The sequence below is a fragment of the Solanum verrucosum genome, unplaced genomic scaffold, assembly GCF_900185275.1.
Source record: "Solanum verrucosum unplaced genomic scaffold, falcon-dt-bn FXZP01000060.1, whole genome shotgun sequence".
Taxonomy (NCBI): domain Eukaryota; kingdom Viridiplantae; phylum Streptophyta; class Magnoliopsida; order Solanales; family Solanaceae; genus Solanum; species Solanum verrucosum.
Window position 1 is genome coordinate 8,228,165 of NW_026020129.1, and position 18,136 is coordinate 8,246,300.

General features: G+C 35.8%; 3 protein-coding genes across 7 annotated transcripts in view; 2 read left to right on the top strand and 1 right to left on the bottom strand.

Moving 5' to 3' along the window:
- Positions 1 to 18,136, bottom strand: part of LOC125826137 (primary amine oxidase-like) — a 177,032-nt gene that overhangs the window by 101,570 nt on the left and 57,326 nt on the right. The gene's annotated exons all lie outside the window — the stretch shown is intronic.
- The window catches only part of LOC125826167 (ATP-dependent Clp protease proteolytic subunit-related protein 2, chloroplastic), a 231,171-nt gene that overhangs the window by 85,261 nt on the left and 127,774 nt on the right, over positions 1 to 18,136 (top strand). The gene's annotated exons all lie outside the window — the stretch shown is intronic.
- On the top strand, positions 405 to 17,099 carry LOC125826142 (SNARE-interacting protein KEULE). Its single transcript, XM_049505458.1, has 21 exons — positions 405 to 694; positions 5,726 to 5,784; positions 6,132 to 6,213; positions 7,592 to 7,670; positions 9,689 to 9,739; positions 10,556 to 10,652; positions 10,750 to 10,782; positions 11,060 to 11,185; positions 11,262 to 11,453; positions 11,541 to 11,624; positions 11,704 to 11,802; positions 11,881 to 11,957; positions 12,647 to 12,743; positions 14,047 to 14,172; positions 14,248 to 14,343; positions 14,703 to 14,822; positions 14,905 to 14,982; positions 15,354 to 15,550; positions 15,658 to 15,748; positions 15,920 to 16,009; positions 16,725 to 17,099. Exons 1-21 carry the CDS (start codon positions 622 to 624, stop codon positions 16,776 to 16,778), a joined length of 2,001 nt encoding a protein of 666 aa, XP_049361415.1. The 5' UTR covers positions 405 to 621; the 3' UTR covers positions 16,779 to 17,099.

Consider the following 18,136-nt stretch of genomic DNA (forward strand, 5'->3'; position numbering starts at 1 on the left):
CGGTACTCTAAATTTATATTTATATTAAAGTCTGACTAATTTAAGTTAGGTTGGAAATAACAATCATATCTATTACATTACATTCTTAAGGGATGTTTAATTAATTTAAAATAAAAATACATCCTTAGAGATCATATAGAAATCAATACTCATAATATTTTATATTTACTACTTCGGTGGGGAATCGATCATATACTTCTTTGATTACATTATCTTCACACTTTTGACATTTTTAATTATGAGAAATCAATACACATAGTGTTATTTTTTCAAATATGTTAAAGTTAACATTGTTTGTAAATTTAGTTTCCGGGTATGAACCTTTGGACGGTGCGACAAGATGGTTCGACCCGGATCAAACGACCCGGAAAATGATGAAATCGTTTCGGGTCATAGTCGTATCGTCGGAGACAATTCAACTTTGGGCCTTTCAACAGTCAACGTGCGAAAATTACTACGACTAATTCTCTCTCTGTGAATTGTTAAACCACTGAGAATTTCCATTTCCAATTTCCAATTTTTCGATCACAACGATCTCTGTGATCGATCAATTATTTAAAGCCCACACACAGAGAGTAACGGAAATTGGAATATATTTTACTTTTTGGTGGAAAATCAATCATGTCCATGTCTGATTCCGATACATCGTCGCAGGGAAGCGATTACAAGAACTTCCGGCAAGTTATACGCGACAGTGAGTATTCTATAATCATATTTTTGCTTTGAAATGCATGTAATTAGCCTTTGATTGCAACTATTAGGGTATTAATCAATCTGTTAGTAGAATAGAAATGTGCTTTCCTTGATCCAGTTTTGTAAATTGTGCTTTTTTGTAATGAGATGTGCCTGAATAAAGCAGACTGGATATTAGGGATTTGCATAGTCAGTTGATTGATTGGTACTAATTTCTGTATGTTCATTTGAGAATTGATACGCAGTGTAATTCGACAAGTGGGGTTTTGGGGAGGGTGATGTGTATGCAGCCTTACTCCTACCTTGTGAAGATAGAGACGTTCATTTGAGAATTATTATTTGATAATCTGAATATCAAAGTCCTTGATTCTTTTAGCTTTTTGGTGGAAGATAAAAAATGTTAAAATGGTTTGGAGTGAAATCAAGTCATCAGGTTATATTCACTATTAGTTACCTAAAATTAGGCGGATGCTGCGTTTTATTTGAATCCTACTGCAGACTAAAGCTTTGTATTTAAGTGGAGAAGGGTAGAGAGGGGCGTTATTACCCCTCGAGCTTTGAACCGCGCAGTTACTATCCCATGGTAATTTCTTGGTTATAAAAAGTTATAATTTTTATTGTTATCTACTGGGTTCACCTTGAAGTCTCATAGTAAAGTAAGATTTTCATACTACTTCTAGGTGGTGGTCTTATAAAAGGGGGTGGGGTTCATGGTTCTGGACCTTATTGAAAATTAATTGTTGCATAATATTGTGGGAACATATGAACCTGAGGATATTTGGTGTTGAGTTTCCTTACCTGGCAAATGGTTGAGTTTACTTGTTTATGTATAAATCCCTTTAAATTACCAGGCAACTGTTGCAGCTTTTATCTTCCACTATGTCGAGCATTGACCACTGTAACTTTCCTTGGTTGCTCACTGTAGTAGCATCATTAGAACGGAATTATACCATCTGTTCTAGTGTAAAGTAAGAAAATATTTTGGAGTACTTGTAATGAATGTAACATAGAAATATTTACTCTGCAAAATCTAGGAAGCACTAACTGGACTTTTATCATTTATAGTAAGAGCCTAAGAGGTCAACTATTTTGGATTAACTAAAAAAATGTAGGATATTTTCTGTCAGATGGTTGACAACTCATAAACAGACTCTGCAACTCCACCTCAACAAGAAAAGATTAGTGAAAATGATTGAAACTATCTAAATTAGTCGACAGATTTTTTGAAAATGAATTAACCTAAAACCAACATTATTCTACACATCATAACATGCACAACCTCTTGAGTTAGATATAAATTCTGGATGGAGTATCTTGTTAGAGCAGTTTTTGACATGGGATTTTAAAGGAAGTAATTGTCAACATACATGTGGAAATGTGGAAGTTAAGCTCTGTGCATTTCTTTCATAAGCGCAGGGATGCTATAGATGTCATATGAAGTGTTTTTTAGGAAATGCAAAAAGAAGTTCTTTTTGTTGGGGGTTAGGCTAATACAAAGTATTTTTTTTGATAAGATAAGGTATAACGGGGATAATAGAGGATATTTTTTTGATAAGATCAGGTATAACAGGGCTAATAGAGGGCATTAAACCTATAAACTGGAAATATTATCGTATCAATAAGAACCACACAAAGAGGCGTCATTGAGCTAAATGGTTGTTACTTGTTAGTCATAAGAAACAGAGATAATATTGGAATAATGTATTTCTTGTTAGGTGTGGATGAATTCAGGATATATGGGGCTTTAGACCGGCATTGCATTCGTTTTGCAATGTGTGACTATTCTTTTCAATTACATTATCTTTGGATTTTAATCCTTCAGATCATACATGATGTGGGGCACGTTAATCCTTATACAATTTTGATTTTTATCCTTGGATAAACAACTTCTGCGTAAGATAATTTCTAAATATGCCATATTGTTAATAGGGAACATAAAAAATGCAATAAACACCCAACTCTCTAATGCGTTGTTTAACGTGATGCCTTATTCTAGATCAAACAACTGCCCTACTTTGGACTTCTAGATTTTGGTGCAAGTTCGTTCTACCTTGTTGTTTTTAGACCTTCTGTAATGCCTTAGGCAGGATATCCCTAGGTCCAAGACAGTATTTGTGATCTTCGAGAATACGCTTGATTTTTATTCCTTTGGACTTTTACCACCTAAGCCCCAACAAATTTAGGACTTACAGCCTATTATTAAGCCGTCAAACCCAAGCTTGAAACTTTTTTTTCCGCTGTTTTTGCTCCTATCAACCTAGGTCTCGAAAATTCCTTTGATAAGGTAAGGGTAATTTTATTGATATCAGCATCAAGAAGGTATGTGATATAGTACAAAAGAAGCAGTTTATTCAATTTTCTCTATCGACTCAAAGAGTCCCAAAATTCCTAAAACTGTAAAATACTTTCTGATGTGTTCCCTTTGCATCTAAAGTATAAGTTCTGTAATCATTTAAGCTCGACAAAAGAATATGCTCAGTCTTCCCTTCAAATCATTTCCTGTCTCTTTCAAGGCACACAGTCCAGATGATGTGCACAGTGATAGTCTTTCTGGATCTGTTATCCACTCTCTTTCTGTCCCAACATAATTCAAGTTGCTAACATCGTGTGGCATTACTCAGCTTGCTCAAACAGGTTGATAAATAGAGACCAAATCTGCCTAGTAGTGCACTGTAACAATAAATGGTTGCTATTCTCCGAAGAACTACTGCGAAGAAAGCACTTCTTTTACATAATGAAATATCTCTTTTCTGTTATTTATTGAAGACACACACCCTTTAATGCTACCAAAGCAAAACATGCAAATAGGTGGAACAATGGATTTCCTACTCAATATCCAAGGCCATTCCTTCTCCCGATCACACTACTGCTTCAGGACTAACTTAAACGACTATATAAATTCAGACTTGCTAGCCAACCAAACCTAGGAATCTCTCTTTTTCATCTAGCACCACATGTTGCAAATTCCAGCAAAATCTAGAAATTGAAGTCAGAGTTGGCTTGAATATGTGCTAGAGGTGGCTCTGCTGACTGTTTTACATTCGGTTCAAGCATCTAGAATTGAAGTCGACAGGCATGGAGTTCTATTACTGTCAGCAATTAAATGTCACTCATTAGCTGGAGTTGTAGGGCAAGACCGCAAGAGTACTTGTAGATACCAAAGTAAGGTGGACCATAGATTAGGATATGGAATCGTGGCTAGAGTTCTTTTTTCCCCTTTCTTGGAGAGCGAGAGAGAAATAGCTGCCTAGCAATGGCATGAGCTCATCAGCCATTAATCCAAAGTCGGGCGAAAACAAACAATTGCTAGACACAATGAGGTTATGTTGAGAGGATGCCCATTTAAGGAGTTGAAAATCACTGAACAACTTGTTTTGCCTAGAAAAGGGTACAGAAAGCTTCCATTGGGATAACACTTGAAGTAACAATGAGTCAACCAACTAGCCTCAGTTTCTAACTAGTTCAGGTCGACTATATGAATGCTCTACATCCATTTTGGTGAATTATTTGTTTTTCCTATGTTGCACTAAGATCCTAAGGAAATATCTCTAATTTGTCACCTTAGGAATAGGCAAGTTTGGTTGCTATTGTGACAAGAATGCTTTCTCCAATCAACTGGTTGGGAGTTCAAGTCAACATGTAAGTGAAGTGGGAGAGACCACTATTGACTGCGCACGAGGTTGGGAGGGTGTGGTTCTGTCAAATAAAAGGAAGATTTCCCCCAAAGGTTTGCTCAGTTGGCGGAATTGTTTCTTTGGTCACAAGTTCGAGCCCTGTGCCAAGCGAACTAAATCCAGTATTTTAGTGGAGAAGGGGTAGAGGGATAAACCCACCATTCCCGAGTTTCAAAGGTTGTGGTTGGCCCAAATTGTTGGCTCTAGACGTATTTATCGGTCATTAAAAAAAGAAGGAAGAGATATTGACACCCATGGAGACTGGAGTAAAGAGAAATGCTTTGCAACTGAAGTGCGAAGAAGTAGCTACGCTGATGATATACATGTAATCTTGATTGCCGGAGTCTATGATAACAATATCCCTGTTTGTTTTCTTGCTTAGCTCAACACTCTAACTGAATAAATATGTTGCTAAAAGAACAAAATCATTGAAATATGACTAAGCTTTAGATGAGTGTCTACAGGAGGACTTTGTCAAGATTCTTACTGGAATATAGATTATTTTAAAAAAATATTTTGATTAATTATGATGTTTGTAATCAGGTTATTACAAAATGAAAAACTAATGAAATTAGGCAATGATGGGAAAAGGGTTCTTAAATGCAGTGTTACTTGCTCCCCTGTAAAATTAGGTCTTGGACCTAACTCACACCCCTAAAACTAGCTCAAAGGGAGGAGGATTGCCCAAGTCTTACAAAGAGACCACCCATCTTATTAATCACCAATGTGAGACTTTTTTCATCTTTCAACATCCTTTGGGTGAGTTGGGTCCTGCTCTGATACCATATAAAATTAAGTCTTGGGCCTAACTCACATCCCAAATCCTAGCTCAAAGGGAGGCGGATTGCCCAAGCCTTATAAAGACCCCCTTTTGTTTTCATGTTTGCATATCGCCGATTAATGCACCCCAAGATCTGCTATAAAACTTTCCAGTTAATTGTCTTGTACTATCTTTACAGATGGAGCTTTAGTTGCACTAATGCTGCCTTTTCCTGTAATTTTGAGAAATACATAATAAATTATGTGTTCGTTTGGAGTTAATAAGGATCTCAAGTTCTGCCTTAAGAGTTCTTCCGTCGTCACTTTTTCTTTTTTGAGACGGTTACAATTTGTATTTCTATTTCCAAAAAATCAAAACCTGGCACAACATGTTACAGGTTCCTAATTACAAATTTTAACAGATTATTAGGAAGATCTTCATTCCTATGACAAAAAATTACAGGGGATCCTAAGACATGCACAACTGATTCTAGATCTTCCATATACTCCTGTTTACTTATTTTCACTTGCAATGAAGTGTGTTGTCTGATACTCTATTCATATCAACCCATTCCAACCATTTCCTTCTATATTTGTAGGATTACTGTATGAAATGCTCAGGTCTGCCAAGTCAAAAGACTCAAAATCAGCATGGAAGGTACAACTACAGTATGCTTCAATTTGAAGAGATCATTCTGTTTGTGAAAATTTGTACTTCAACAAAAAAAAATTATGTGGTTTTAGATGAAAAGCTTTTTCGTACCAAATCAATGCTATAACGTCTAAAACTCATAGCAACTAATCATGTTGCTTATAAGTATTCTTTAGGAACTATTTCCCAAAAAATAAATAAATTGGAACTTTGTCAAGAAGATTATAGACCCATTTGCGACAAGGTTATGCCTTCACTTGCGTTGAAGTGGCTTTAAATACTTCTATTAAATTCCAAGAATGCAGGTTGATGAAACCCATAGATAGTTCTTCTATTGATCCTCTATCCTGCAGGTACTCATCATGGATAAACTAACTGTTAAAATAATGTCATACGCATGCAAGATGGCAGATATCACAGAGGAAGGAGTTTCATGTAAGTATTAAAAGACCACACTTAGGAATATTCATTCTTTTTTAATGACAATGGTGTCCGTGTCAGCTTGTTGACACTTTGACTGTTCCACTGGGTACTTGCTACTTCCCACACCAGCACATATACTAGATAACTCTGCACACCAATGCTTAGGCAGGTGGGAAGATCTCACCTAGTTTTTTTTTGCCTCCTTGGAGGTATACTAGAGAGCACATAGTTCTCCCCCCACTTCATATTAACCACTAGGCCACACCCTTGGGTGCCACATACTTCCATTTCTTACTTCTATCTTGATTTACTGTTGAATCAAGTCATTGATGGTTGTGTATAAATTTTAATATACATGCTTTCAGATGTGATACATACTTTATGTATATGTGTATAGATTTTCACATACTGTTCAGTTGGAATTTTCTTTCACCTGTTGATAGAGTCGACATGTTTTTTTTTATTTTGTTAGCTCCTTAGCTTTAGCTTAGGCTACTTGTACTAGTGCTGAAATGTTTTATTGTCCTTTATATTAGAGCTAACTGATCACACCTTTTGTAATTTGGCATCTTCCTGATGCCCATTCAATGATAATCTTTAACGTTCTCAAAAAACATAAATTGTACATATCTGAATTAAATAGATGTCTCTCTGTGTTAGTTATATCATTGGAATGTGCAGATTGTCTTGTTTTCCTCCTGGGTTTATGTGATCTTAACTTCGTATCCAAATGATGCTGATGGTCCCTCATAATGAATTAATGTGCATAAGTGATGTTAGTAGTATCATGTATTGGGTGACATTTCTATTACATTATTAATCTTAACCTCTTCAACCCATTCATCTTTACGTTACTGAATAGGATGTAGTGTTTGTTACTCCCTTTCTTTTGTGCCCTTGTATTTTAGCAGGCTACATTTTCCAGTTCTACCTGGAAATAAGTGCATATCTTATTAATGACATTTGTGTGGATTAGTAACTTTTCCTCTTAAGGTGCAAGTGCAATCTATTCTCTTTTACTGGTCTCCTGGTGATTTTGTCCTTTCCTGTTAAAGATTAGCAAACCTATAATTGGGCTGGAGAAGCATGTATTAGTTCCTGAATATATAATAAATTCATATTTCCTTAGAATATAATGGTCAATTAGGAGAAATTTCATGGGGCAACACCATAGCACGTGCCAATCCTGTGATTTATTGGTCACTATTGTCTTTCGGGTGGATGATTGTTGAATGTTGATGAACTTGATCTTGAATGACTGAAAGAGCTATTGTTGTCTGCTGGGTTTTCAGAGCGGAGGTGTGGGCGTTCTGCACATTCACTGGTTATCTCTCTTGTATAATTGGGCCGAACTTAATCTTTAAAAAGTCTGTTTACAATGTTTCTGCAGTGGTTGAAGACATATACAAGCGACGGCAGCCGCTCCCATCCATGGATGCGATATACTTCATCCAACCAACAAAAGAGAAGTACTAATGCTAATTTCTTTGTTTGACTTCCTTGCATAGTTCAATCTTTCAGACCCTCTAGCATTTATAGGTGTATACTTCTATGTTGTAAATTATGTTCTTTCCATTTTGCACCCTGAACATATCTTTTTTGTTTTTATTAATCAAGTAAACAAGATTTCATTAATCAAAAAGGGCCAGAATCGGCCACCTACAAGAGGTATACCAAAAGGAAAAGAACCTACCAAAAGATAATAGTTCTTTCATCTATATAACCAGAAACTAAATGAGTGCACCAAAAATAAATAAGTGATCAGAGACTACTTCTCAACTGACAAAAATTCATTTCTACCCCTTCAAATGCTCTCATGTTTCTCTCTCCAAATAATCCACATCAAAGTAAGAGGAGCAACATTCCATGCACTGCTCTTTCTCTAGCTTCTTCCAACTTTCCAGATTAACAAGAAGTCCTTGACAAATCTAGGCATCACCCATGACATACCAAACCATCTCATAAGATCCCACCACAGTCTCCTGGCTGCATTGTAAAAGAAATCAATCTACATCTTCACCTGCCTTGTTGCATGGGTAACACCAACTGATGTGAGCAATTCCTAATCGAAATAGTTGCTAGGACTTGAGCCTCTATTTGTACGGCTTGTTTCATCCATCCTTGAGTACTTGATCCTATTCCTGTGAGTGGCTCTCTTCTTGGGATCAGCTGTGCGAATTTGTATATCAACACATACCTGAGATTCTATTACTCTCATGAGAGGTACAATCTCGACTGATGATATAGAGTAAAAAAAAAAAAAAGAGCAAACTTATTGTCACGGAATATTATCCTAACCTTAACTAATTAAATAGAGAAAAGGAAAAGAAGCATTAACCTGATCTCATGGGTAGATAGTGAGGAGAAAAAATGATAGGGTGAAAAAGACATATATTGACAGAGCAACTCAAAGAACTCAAAATTTGAGCAAAATGAAGATATTAAGAAGGACGTGATAAAAAAATTAGGATAGAGTGCAAATTACACAAAATAAGTTTATTGAATAAGCTGATTACATTTGCATAGTTTGATTGTCCCATTTCCATTTTGGAATGTTTATGTTCGACACAATTTAACCATCAATTTTTCTTTTTACAAATTCCATAAATTATTTAAAATTGCGTCTTTCTGAACTACTTAGAGTTGTTGGACTCTTGTAGTGCTTTCCTATCAACTCATGTACTATGACCAGTATGATGTACCAGTAAGATTAGCAATTATAATCCCATCCATTCATACTCATGTCACATGATATGGGATGGAGATAGTAATTTCTTACACTTAAACATCTGATTGTTGAAGACTTGTCCATTTTTCCTATATGAATGAATACGTTGTTGGTAAATCTATTCTACTTTCAGTTTGGTATCCTTCACCATATCATAGGATGATAGAAGTTAAATTGAAATCACTTAAAATTTTTGAGGTTGCAGTATGTTAAGTATGTGATATTTTTTGTTTTAGTATCATGAATTTTGACTCTGATCGCAGAGGAGTATGGCTCTGTATCTTCCGTATGAGTTTTTATAGTTTAAATAGGTAATTTTGACTATGAATTTTCTTCACACCTAAACTATTATGCGGTGTTTAGAGAAAACACACAGGTATTGCAAGCAATTAGTTTAATGACTATTATCAGAAGCTCCATTTATAGTAGAGGTTTTACCATTCTGTTTTGGTTCTTCTTCATGGGTGATCCAGGAATTTTCCTATTATTTTTTCAACTTAGCTTTCGATATAGAAGGATCTTTTTATTCTGTCTTGCCACTATAATCATAGGTTGTTGTGATACTATTAGCAGAACTTCTGGGACACGTGTTCTTTTTATCAGGAACTTCTGTTGATAAATGTTATTATTATTATGCTGGCTCTTTGTTTATCTTAGTAATATCAATCTTGCTGTTTATTTATATCTAAATATCTATATGCAGATTCTATGTCTTGATCCATACAGACACTTGCCATTAACCTTTTCTTTTATTTGCAGTGTTGTGATGTTTCTATCTGACATGGCTGGGAAATCACCTTTATACAGAAAGTACGTCCAGAAATATCTTGAGTTCCATTCTGAATGCCTTTTGTCTTGGTCACATATTTTTCTTTGACAATTGTGGCTTGTTAACTAGCCTCTGTTGATAGAAATAATGTATTGCCGTGTTGTACGCTTGTACCTATGAATGCACTGATTCATAATATGAAAGAAGAAGTTAATTGACATTTGTGTTCGGTGGAAAAGAAAAAATGTTAATACACAGGCGGAGGACATTTTGAGCGAAGGATAGGCTGTCCCAAGTATCAGTTGAGAAAGCATTTTCTCATATAACCCATACTTGCAATCTCTCTGAGAGTCTTTTTTATATTGGAGCTTGCATTTAGACTGAATAAAGATTCTATCAAGACCACCTTGCAATAATTAACCTAAAGCTAGATTTGCTCTATGTGAAATTTCACATCATCTTTTACTGAATGCAAGCCAACATTGTGAAGGTACAGTCCCACCTAAATGCAATTTGAGTGAGAAGACCTCTGTTTAATAAGTGCATTCTGAAAAAAAGACCTTTAAGTTACCCAGATTTAGACCTCTGTACTTTTATGATGACCAAAAGTCCCAATCCTCATATGAATATTCATGGTATGCAAAGCCAACAATTTATCTCAACTGGATCTATTCTTCTATATCCTAAAGTCTGATGGTCAATTCCTTAGATTCCCTTCCAAAGAGTTAGGGAAGCTTGACTTTATCAAAAGGATATAGGGAACTTAGATATCGTAGATGTCACAGTCTGATTTGCTTTGGTTATTTTTTCTTCTTTCTCTCTCACTCATCCTCTGCTCCTCTTTATTTCTTTTTCAGGGCATTTGTTTTCTTTAGTTCACCTATTGCTAAAGAGTTGGTTAATCACATAAAGAGGGATTCAAGTGTTCTGTCTCGCATTGGTGCCTTGAGAGAAGTTATTATCCTTCTTTTGTGAAATCTTTTCTTGAGCTAATTTTACTTTTATTGCTTTAATTTGTGTCACTGTTCTTATTGAGGGCTTTATTGCGCAGATGAATTTGGAGTTTTTTGCTATTGACAGCCAGGTATATGATGATGCATCACTCAAAAAGTCATGAATTTTTTTATTTTTCTGCTTTAGTTCCTGTGCTTAATTGGAGAATGTAATTCTGTGAAAATTGTTATCGCTGATGCTGCGAGAAGCTGAGAATCATATTGTATATACCTTGTTTATTAAGAAGGTATTTCAATGGAACAGCTTTAAACATGGCTTAATTTTTGCCAGCAGATTTTGCGCTGGGGTTGTCTAGAATAGTAGTGTATTGATTTATCACTTCCTAACAATCACATATTACCCTATAGGGTTTTATCACCGATAATGAGAGGGTGCTTGAAGAACTTTATGGAGATGATGAAGGTTCTCGGAAGGGTAGTTTGTGTTTGAATGAGATGGCGAACCGTATTGCTACAGTTTTTGCATCATTGCGGGTAAGCATTTAGATCTTGATCTGGAGCTTTCAAGCATAGAGACAAGAGACACCCTTGCTAAAATTAATTTCTACAGGAATTTCCTTTGGTGCGCTACCGCGCTGCAAAATCACTTGATCCTACCACCATGACAACCTTTCGCGATTTAATTCCTACAAAACTTGCAGCTGGTGTTTGGAATTCTCTTACAAAGTACAAATCTACTCTTCCTCACTTTCCACAGACAGAAACTTGCGAGTTGCTTATTGTGGATAGATCAGTAGACCAGGTTCAACTTTGTTTCCTCCATTCTCCAGGTAGTCTTGTCTATTTCTCATTTCCTTGACATGCTTCACTATCTCCCCTTGTTTTCCAGATTGCTCCCATTATACACGAGTGGACATATGACGCAATGTGCCATGACTTGTTAAACATGGACGGGAATAAATATGTTCATGAGGTGAGTGGTGTGTTCTGAGTCTCTCTAATGGAAATGTTGTTGAATCTACCATAACATTGACATTTTAATGTAAGGCTAGGTTCCTGGCAAAGCTGGTGGCCCTCCAGAGAAGAAAGATGTTCTTTTGGAGGATCATGATCCTATCTGGTTAGAGCTCCGCCATGCACACATTGCTGATGTAGGTCTTTTGCATAACTAGTATAAGTTGGGAATAGGACATGATTATGCTATCTCTAACCAATAATTGGTTTGTCAGGCTAGTGAAAGGTTGCATGAGAAGATGACAAACTTTGTGTCAAAGAATAAAGCTGCACAAATGCATCAAGGTTCAAGGTTAGTCTGCACTTTTTGCAATTTACAGAACCTTTTTTCTAAGAAAATTCCGCTTGAATATGTGTTTATAAATGCTTTGTCATTATACGATCGAAAATTAATGCAATTTGCAAGAGATGATATATAGGATGTAAGAATCTGGGGATGTGATTGATTCAAACAATGGTTGACCTGAGATCTGTTTGGTTGACCCTCAAGTAAGAAAAAGCTTTCCAAGTCTCGTCCAGTGTGCAGCTGAAGTAGTTTCCTTATTAGTAAAGATGCTCGTTTCTCTTTATGGAAGATTTGGTGTGTCAATTATCAACTACACCGTACAAAGCTAAAATTCATGAACTTTATATTTACAAGTTGGACGCCTGCTAGGCGATTCTCAACAACAACAACAGGCCTGTAGTCCCCACACAGTGGGGGGAGGGGGGTAGAGTGTACGCAAACCTTACCCTACCTTAGAGGTGACGTAGAGAGGCTGTTTCCGATAGGCTATCCTCATTTACTAGGAAATGTCTTAAGCCATTTATTTATAGATTATAGAACTAATTGCAGAATGAGTTGCCATTTTTTATCTGGGTAAACTTGGAAAATACCTGCAAGTCTGGACATAGAAGCACATACCATTTTCTTTTTCCATTCTTTAGATTCTAAACTAGATAGGTTATGTTGTTTACTCCACTTCTTTCTCAAAATTGTAGGGACGGTGGTCAATTATCTACTCGGGATTTGCAAAAGATGGTTCAGGCTTTACCTCAATACAGTGAACAAATTGAGAAGCTCTCCCTGCATGTTGATGTGAGTCTTCTGAAAATTAAATTTCACTTGATTGTTTGCACTTTGAAGTCTTAAGTTTGATTTTATATCTACACTTTTGAACGTAAAGCAGCTAAAGATGTTTCTTTATTTATTATTCTGGTCAAGAGACACTGTTTATGTCATTCATTAAGCCTTATTCTGCTGTAGGCTCTTACTTGCATTGTAATTTTATCATGGCTATTCTGGTATTGTGGCAAACTGCAGGCTACTCAAATGTGCATAATATTGATCCTTCTTGTGTGCAAGATAGGCTAAAATCTAAGAGTTTTTCTATCGTTCTGGCATCAAAGATTAATTTGAAAGGAAGATGATTAAAACTAATAGTTAAATCACATCTATATTTCTTGTAAATGTTCATGAAAAGACAACATATATTTGGGATTCTTATTGTTTAACCCAATTGACTACATTTTAGGTTTCTGAAAACGTTAGGAATGCTTCCATAATAATTATGTATTCTAGATTTTCACAAAGTTTGTACTTTATCAAAAACGATCTTCACAGGCTTAAAGAACTCAAATTTATCTAACATTTCAAAATTTAAGATATTTTTCCAACTATTTTGATACTACTCTTATATAAAATGAATATCAAATAACTCAATTTTAGTGCATAGTTGAAACTATCCTAAACAGGATATGAATAATGGGGGTAAAATATATTTGATCAACATCTATTCCTTCCGAAACAAGTGCCAGAAAAGATGATTTTATCTTCTAATCAATTTTTTTGAGAAACAATTCTTATTCTTAAGCTTACCAAGATGCTAGTCAATTTTATGACTGTCTCAGTTCTTATATCTAATCAAACTTTGTTGTACGAGACAAGAGAGGGGGGAGTATATAGGAAACACATCCAGTTATCCCTGACAAATTCGAGAACAAATGTAATGTAGAGAGGATCCATTTTTTGGGACCCAGGATCTACAGGTTGCTGAAAATATCCATTGACCTTTGCACAGTTGCAAGTATTGATGAACACACTGTATTTTTCTAGTGCTTTGCTTGGATTAACACAATATTTGGTGCGATCTGTGATTTTATTTTTGGTAGCGAGAGTTTCATTGCGATTGTGACTGTTGAAGTGACGTTGTGAGTAGCTGTAGATAATCACTTATGTGTATTGGTGGAATTACATTTACCGGTCATGTTTTGCCTGAGCAAATGTTCAATATAGATATTTTCAGTTTCCTATTAATTTAGAGTTTATTGTGTGGTGGATAAGATCTTTTATTGAAGAAGTCATCAGAGTGACTATGATGACCATTTTTTCCCTAATCCAGATTGCTGGGAAGCTAAACAGAATTATCAGGGAGTCGAGTCTAAAAGAAATTGGCCAATTAGAGCAGGACCTTGTTTTCGGAGATGCAGGAACTAAAGATTTGATCAATTTCCTGAGGGTTCATCAGGTAGAAACTGTATAGATTGTTAAACCTCCATAATGTCTAGATTTGTTTATTTGAGCAATTAGCTGTGGTCTGCAGGATGTGACACGGGAAAGCAAGTTACGCTTATTGATGATTTATGCGTCCGTTCATCCTGAGAAGTTTGAAAGTGACAAACTTTCCAAGTTAATGGAGGTCAGTGATTTGCTATTGTTGTATCAATATCTTGAATCAAACAAGTGTCACCTTATATTGAGATTTTCTTCTTCTTGGTTGAACTACTAACGGTGTGAAAATCTAAATAAAGAGATAACTACTGCATGTTATGGTCTTCCTAGTGGTCGAAAACACAATTTTGCTGTTTGACTTGAATTCTCATCTGTGGCACAAGGCATTGTTTTAATTCTGATTCCTTTTCATGTTAATTTGTGTCATCTGGAACTACATTGACTTTGAACTTCACTTTAGTACTATTCTGAATGGTAGACAAGGCTGCTCTCATTGTTTAGAAGACAATTTTGTGCACATGAACACTCACATTTGTACCCCTTTAGTTAGCGAGATTGCCCCAAGATGACATGAATGCCGTGTACAATATGAGATTGCTGGAGGGATCAACAGATAATAAGAAAAGCTCACTGGGATCTTTCTCTCTCAAGTTTGACGTTCACAAGGTACGTGATTGGCTATGAAATTATTTGCATTCATGATAAGCTCCTTCTGATTAGATTTCATTGTCCTTTTTTTTAATAACAGAAGAAGCACGCCGCTAGAAAAGACCGTACTGATCAAGCATCAACATGGCAGTTGTCTCGTTTTTACCCAATGATAGAGGTATGCTATGTGGGTGTGTTATGAGACCATATCTATGAACTGATGATTCTGATTATGTTTTGGTTGTCATGATTCTACATGTAAATCCAACAATGTCAAGGGACAATTTAGGTCCCTTCCATGTTCTCTCCCCCAGATCCAACCCCCCCCCCCCCCCCTGCCCCCCAAATGAAAAACAAACAAGCAGGGATAAAGAACAAACTTAAGGCTTTCTGATGAAAAGTAGTTCATGACTGTTAGCTCCCACATCAAGAATAAAATCTAATATCAGGGTCACTGTAATTCATAACATTGATGGGTTGGGGTGACTCAGAGATCCAAAGATACTACTTTGAGATGGTTAACTGATCAAAGCTATTCTAATCTTGCAGGAACTTGTTGAAAAACTCAATAAAGGGGAATTACCAAAGAATGATTATCCCTGCATGAATGATCCAAGTCCAACTTTCCATGGGACTTCCCAGTCTGCATCAATACAAGCAAATCAAGTTTCAACTCCTCATTCAATGAGATCGAGAAGGACAGCCACATGGGCCCGCCCTCGAAATTCTGATGATGGATATTCTAGGTACACATTATTGCACCTCACCATTATATGTCATGATATCATTTCTGTGCCAGCACTAGGCAATCATTTAAAGGAAGTGCTGATTGAATTCCTTCACTCTCTTGCAGTGATTCAATCCTGAGGCATGCATCAAGCGATTTCAAGAAAATGGGTCAACGCATTTTTGTATTTATAGTTGGTGGAGCTACACGATCAGAGGTGTTATTTTCAGACTTGACACTTCCCATTCGTCGTTATGGTTTTAAAAAAAGAACAAACTTACCCTTTCCATTTCTGGCTTATATTTGGTTTCCTTGGTGGCATGTTAATGTTCTAACTTTACTTGTCAAATATGTTAATCTCAAAGTCATTTTCCTTTGTATGTTTCAGTTGCGGGCTTGTCACAAGTTATCTACAAAGCTGAAGAGAGAGGTAGTTCTTGGTTCATCCAGCATCGATGACCCTCCACAATTCATTACGGTATGACACTTCATCTGCTTCCTCCCCTATCTCCTTTTTTTCTTTTCTCATTTGGGGTGCCATTATAGATGAGGTAATATTTGTGAACTTGTAGTTAATCTCTTCAGTTAGTAATGATAACTTTTTTTTTATTATTATTAATATGTTACTGCCTTCTACAGAAATGGACAGCAATCGCTTGTCTGTCGTCGTTTTATTGATAATTGAAATGCCTTCTTGCGAATGTCAATAAAACATGTCCTTAATTGGATCTTGTTTTACATTTTTTGCATATATGCTTCTGTTTGCATTATTTTGGACCACAAACAATTTTTTCTTAGGAAAAAGCCAGAGCATCTTAAAATCATTTGAACTCCATGATTTGTTAGTTGGAGAACTAGTTGTATAGCCTTAGGGTGTGTTCCGTACAGAGGAAAATATTTTCTGAAAAATTGTTTTCGAAGTTTTTCATATTCGGTTGGTCATAATTTGTGGAAAGTATTTTCTTTGGAAAATAAGTTCCTTCAAAATGAGGAAAATGACTTCCTTAGTGGAAGTAGTGAAAACAAGTTCCACAAAATGACATTTCACATTGATAGTGTCCTCCAAAACACTTCATCTTCACCCCCACCTCCTAGGACCCCATCTCCACCACCCTACGCCCCTACCTCCACATCCCCACCTCTAGTTAGAGATATATGCCCACATTGACTTATGATGGTTGATTGTGTTGCAGAAATTAAAGCTCCTGACTGCAGACGAGCTCTCGCTGGATGATTTGCAGATCTAGAAACAAATTGCTGGGGAAGATGGCAACCGAAATCTCTTATTTCCCAGGCTAGCATTCCAATTGTATACCAAACTACGTTGATTCATTTCAATTTTTGACAGTCTTTTGGTAGATATCTGGTACATTGAAAGGTTAAATGCAAAGTTGGTGGAACATTCAGATTCCCTAGATGTTAATGTCAATGTGCCAAAAAATTAGGGGTTTGGGTGTGTTGTATCATTTTTATAGGTTCCATTCAAGACTTCCATAGTGTGTATAATGTAATTTCTGTTAATGTAGAGGCCCCATTTGGAAGAAACATTCTATATCTTTTTTTTTTTTAGGATTTCTTTTTAAAAAATTTGCCAGGATGCCCCATGATCCAAAATGGTTAATTTTTTGCCTACTTAATCATGCTCTATTGATGATTCAGGAAGCATGATGTCCAGTTTCCTATGAATACGAGACATCCAACTTTGTATCAAAGTAAGCACAATGAAAAGATTTGGTAAAATGGTTTGATGAACCCTTATACTTGTATGCATTTGTATTCTAAACCCTCCTACTTAACCTTTTGTCCACTAAACCCTTAAACTCGTTAAAACACTATTTTAAACATTTTTCTCATCAGATCTTTGTGGGTGTAATACAATCTCTTACACATGTAATTCCATGTCATTTTTCAATGACACATCAGAAAATAAAAAAAATAAAAAAATTTAATTTTTGTAAATTCTGAATTTTTTTAAATAGTCATGTTCTTCGACTTTCATATATTCTTACAATTTGAGCACCAAATTCATGTCAAATAGATGAAATTCTTCTTTATTTGACTTGAAATTTCAACTAAAAGTTTACCAACACAAATCCAATGAGCCAATCACAAATTTGAATTAATTTCACAAATTCATAAGACCCATTTGTTGTTCTTCAAGCTTTCTCAAGCTTATCAATGGAGTTTTCAACTTTTTTAATACCCACCATCACCCTTTACGTTAATGCATATCATACCTCCTCTTTGAATCTAACTAATACAAACAATGGTTTCAACTTTTAAAATAAAAAAGACTAAGAATTTAGAAAAATAGGGGCTGAAAAAAGAAATTAATGACGGAGTTTTGATTTGTTGCAAAGAGGAAAGTAGGTTGAAGAAGAAAAAGAAAGCGTATGACGAGTGATTTCGAAGAAAAGAAAAGAATGAGTATGGTGAGTGATTTTGTTGAAGAACAAGAGAAGAAAGTTTAGGGTTAGGGGTGGGAAGAGTGTTGGAGAAGAAGAGAAATTGGGGTGGGGTGGGGTGGGAGTGGGTTAATGAAGAAATAAGTTTTTTTTGATAAAAAATAATATTTTAAAATAAAATATAGTGTATTTACACACTT

Coding starts and splice junctions, on each gene's coding strand:
- LOC125826142 (XM_049505458.1), top strand. CDS start 622: ATGTCCATGTCTGATTCCGATACATCGTCGCAGGGAAGCGATTACAAG. Junction 11,958..12,646: donor CAAATGCATCAAGGTTCAAG/GTTAGTCTGCAC, acceptor TCAAAATTGTAG/GGACGGTGGTCAATTATCTA. Junction 14,173..14,247: donor ATTTCCTGAGGGTTCATCAG/GTAGAAACTGTA, acceptor TGTGGTCTGCAG/GATGTGACACGGGAAAGCAA.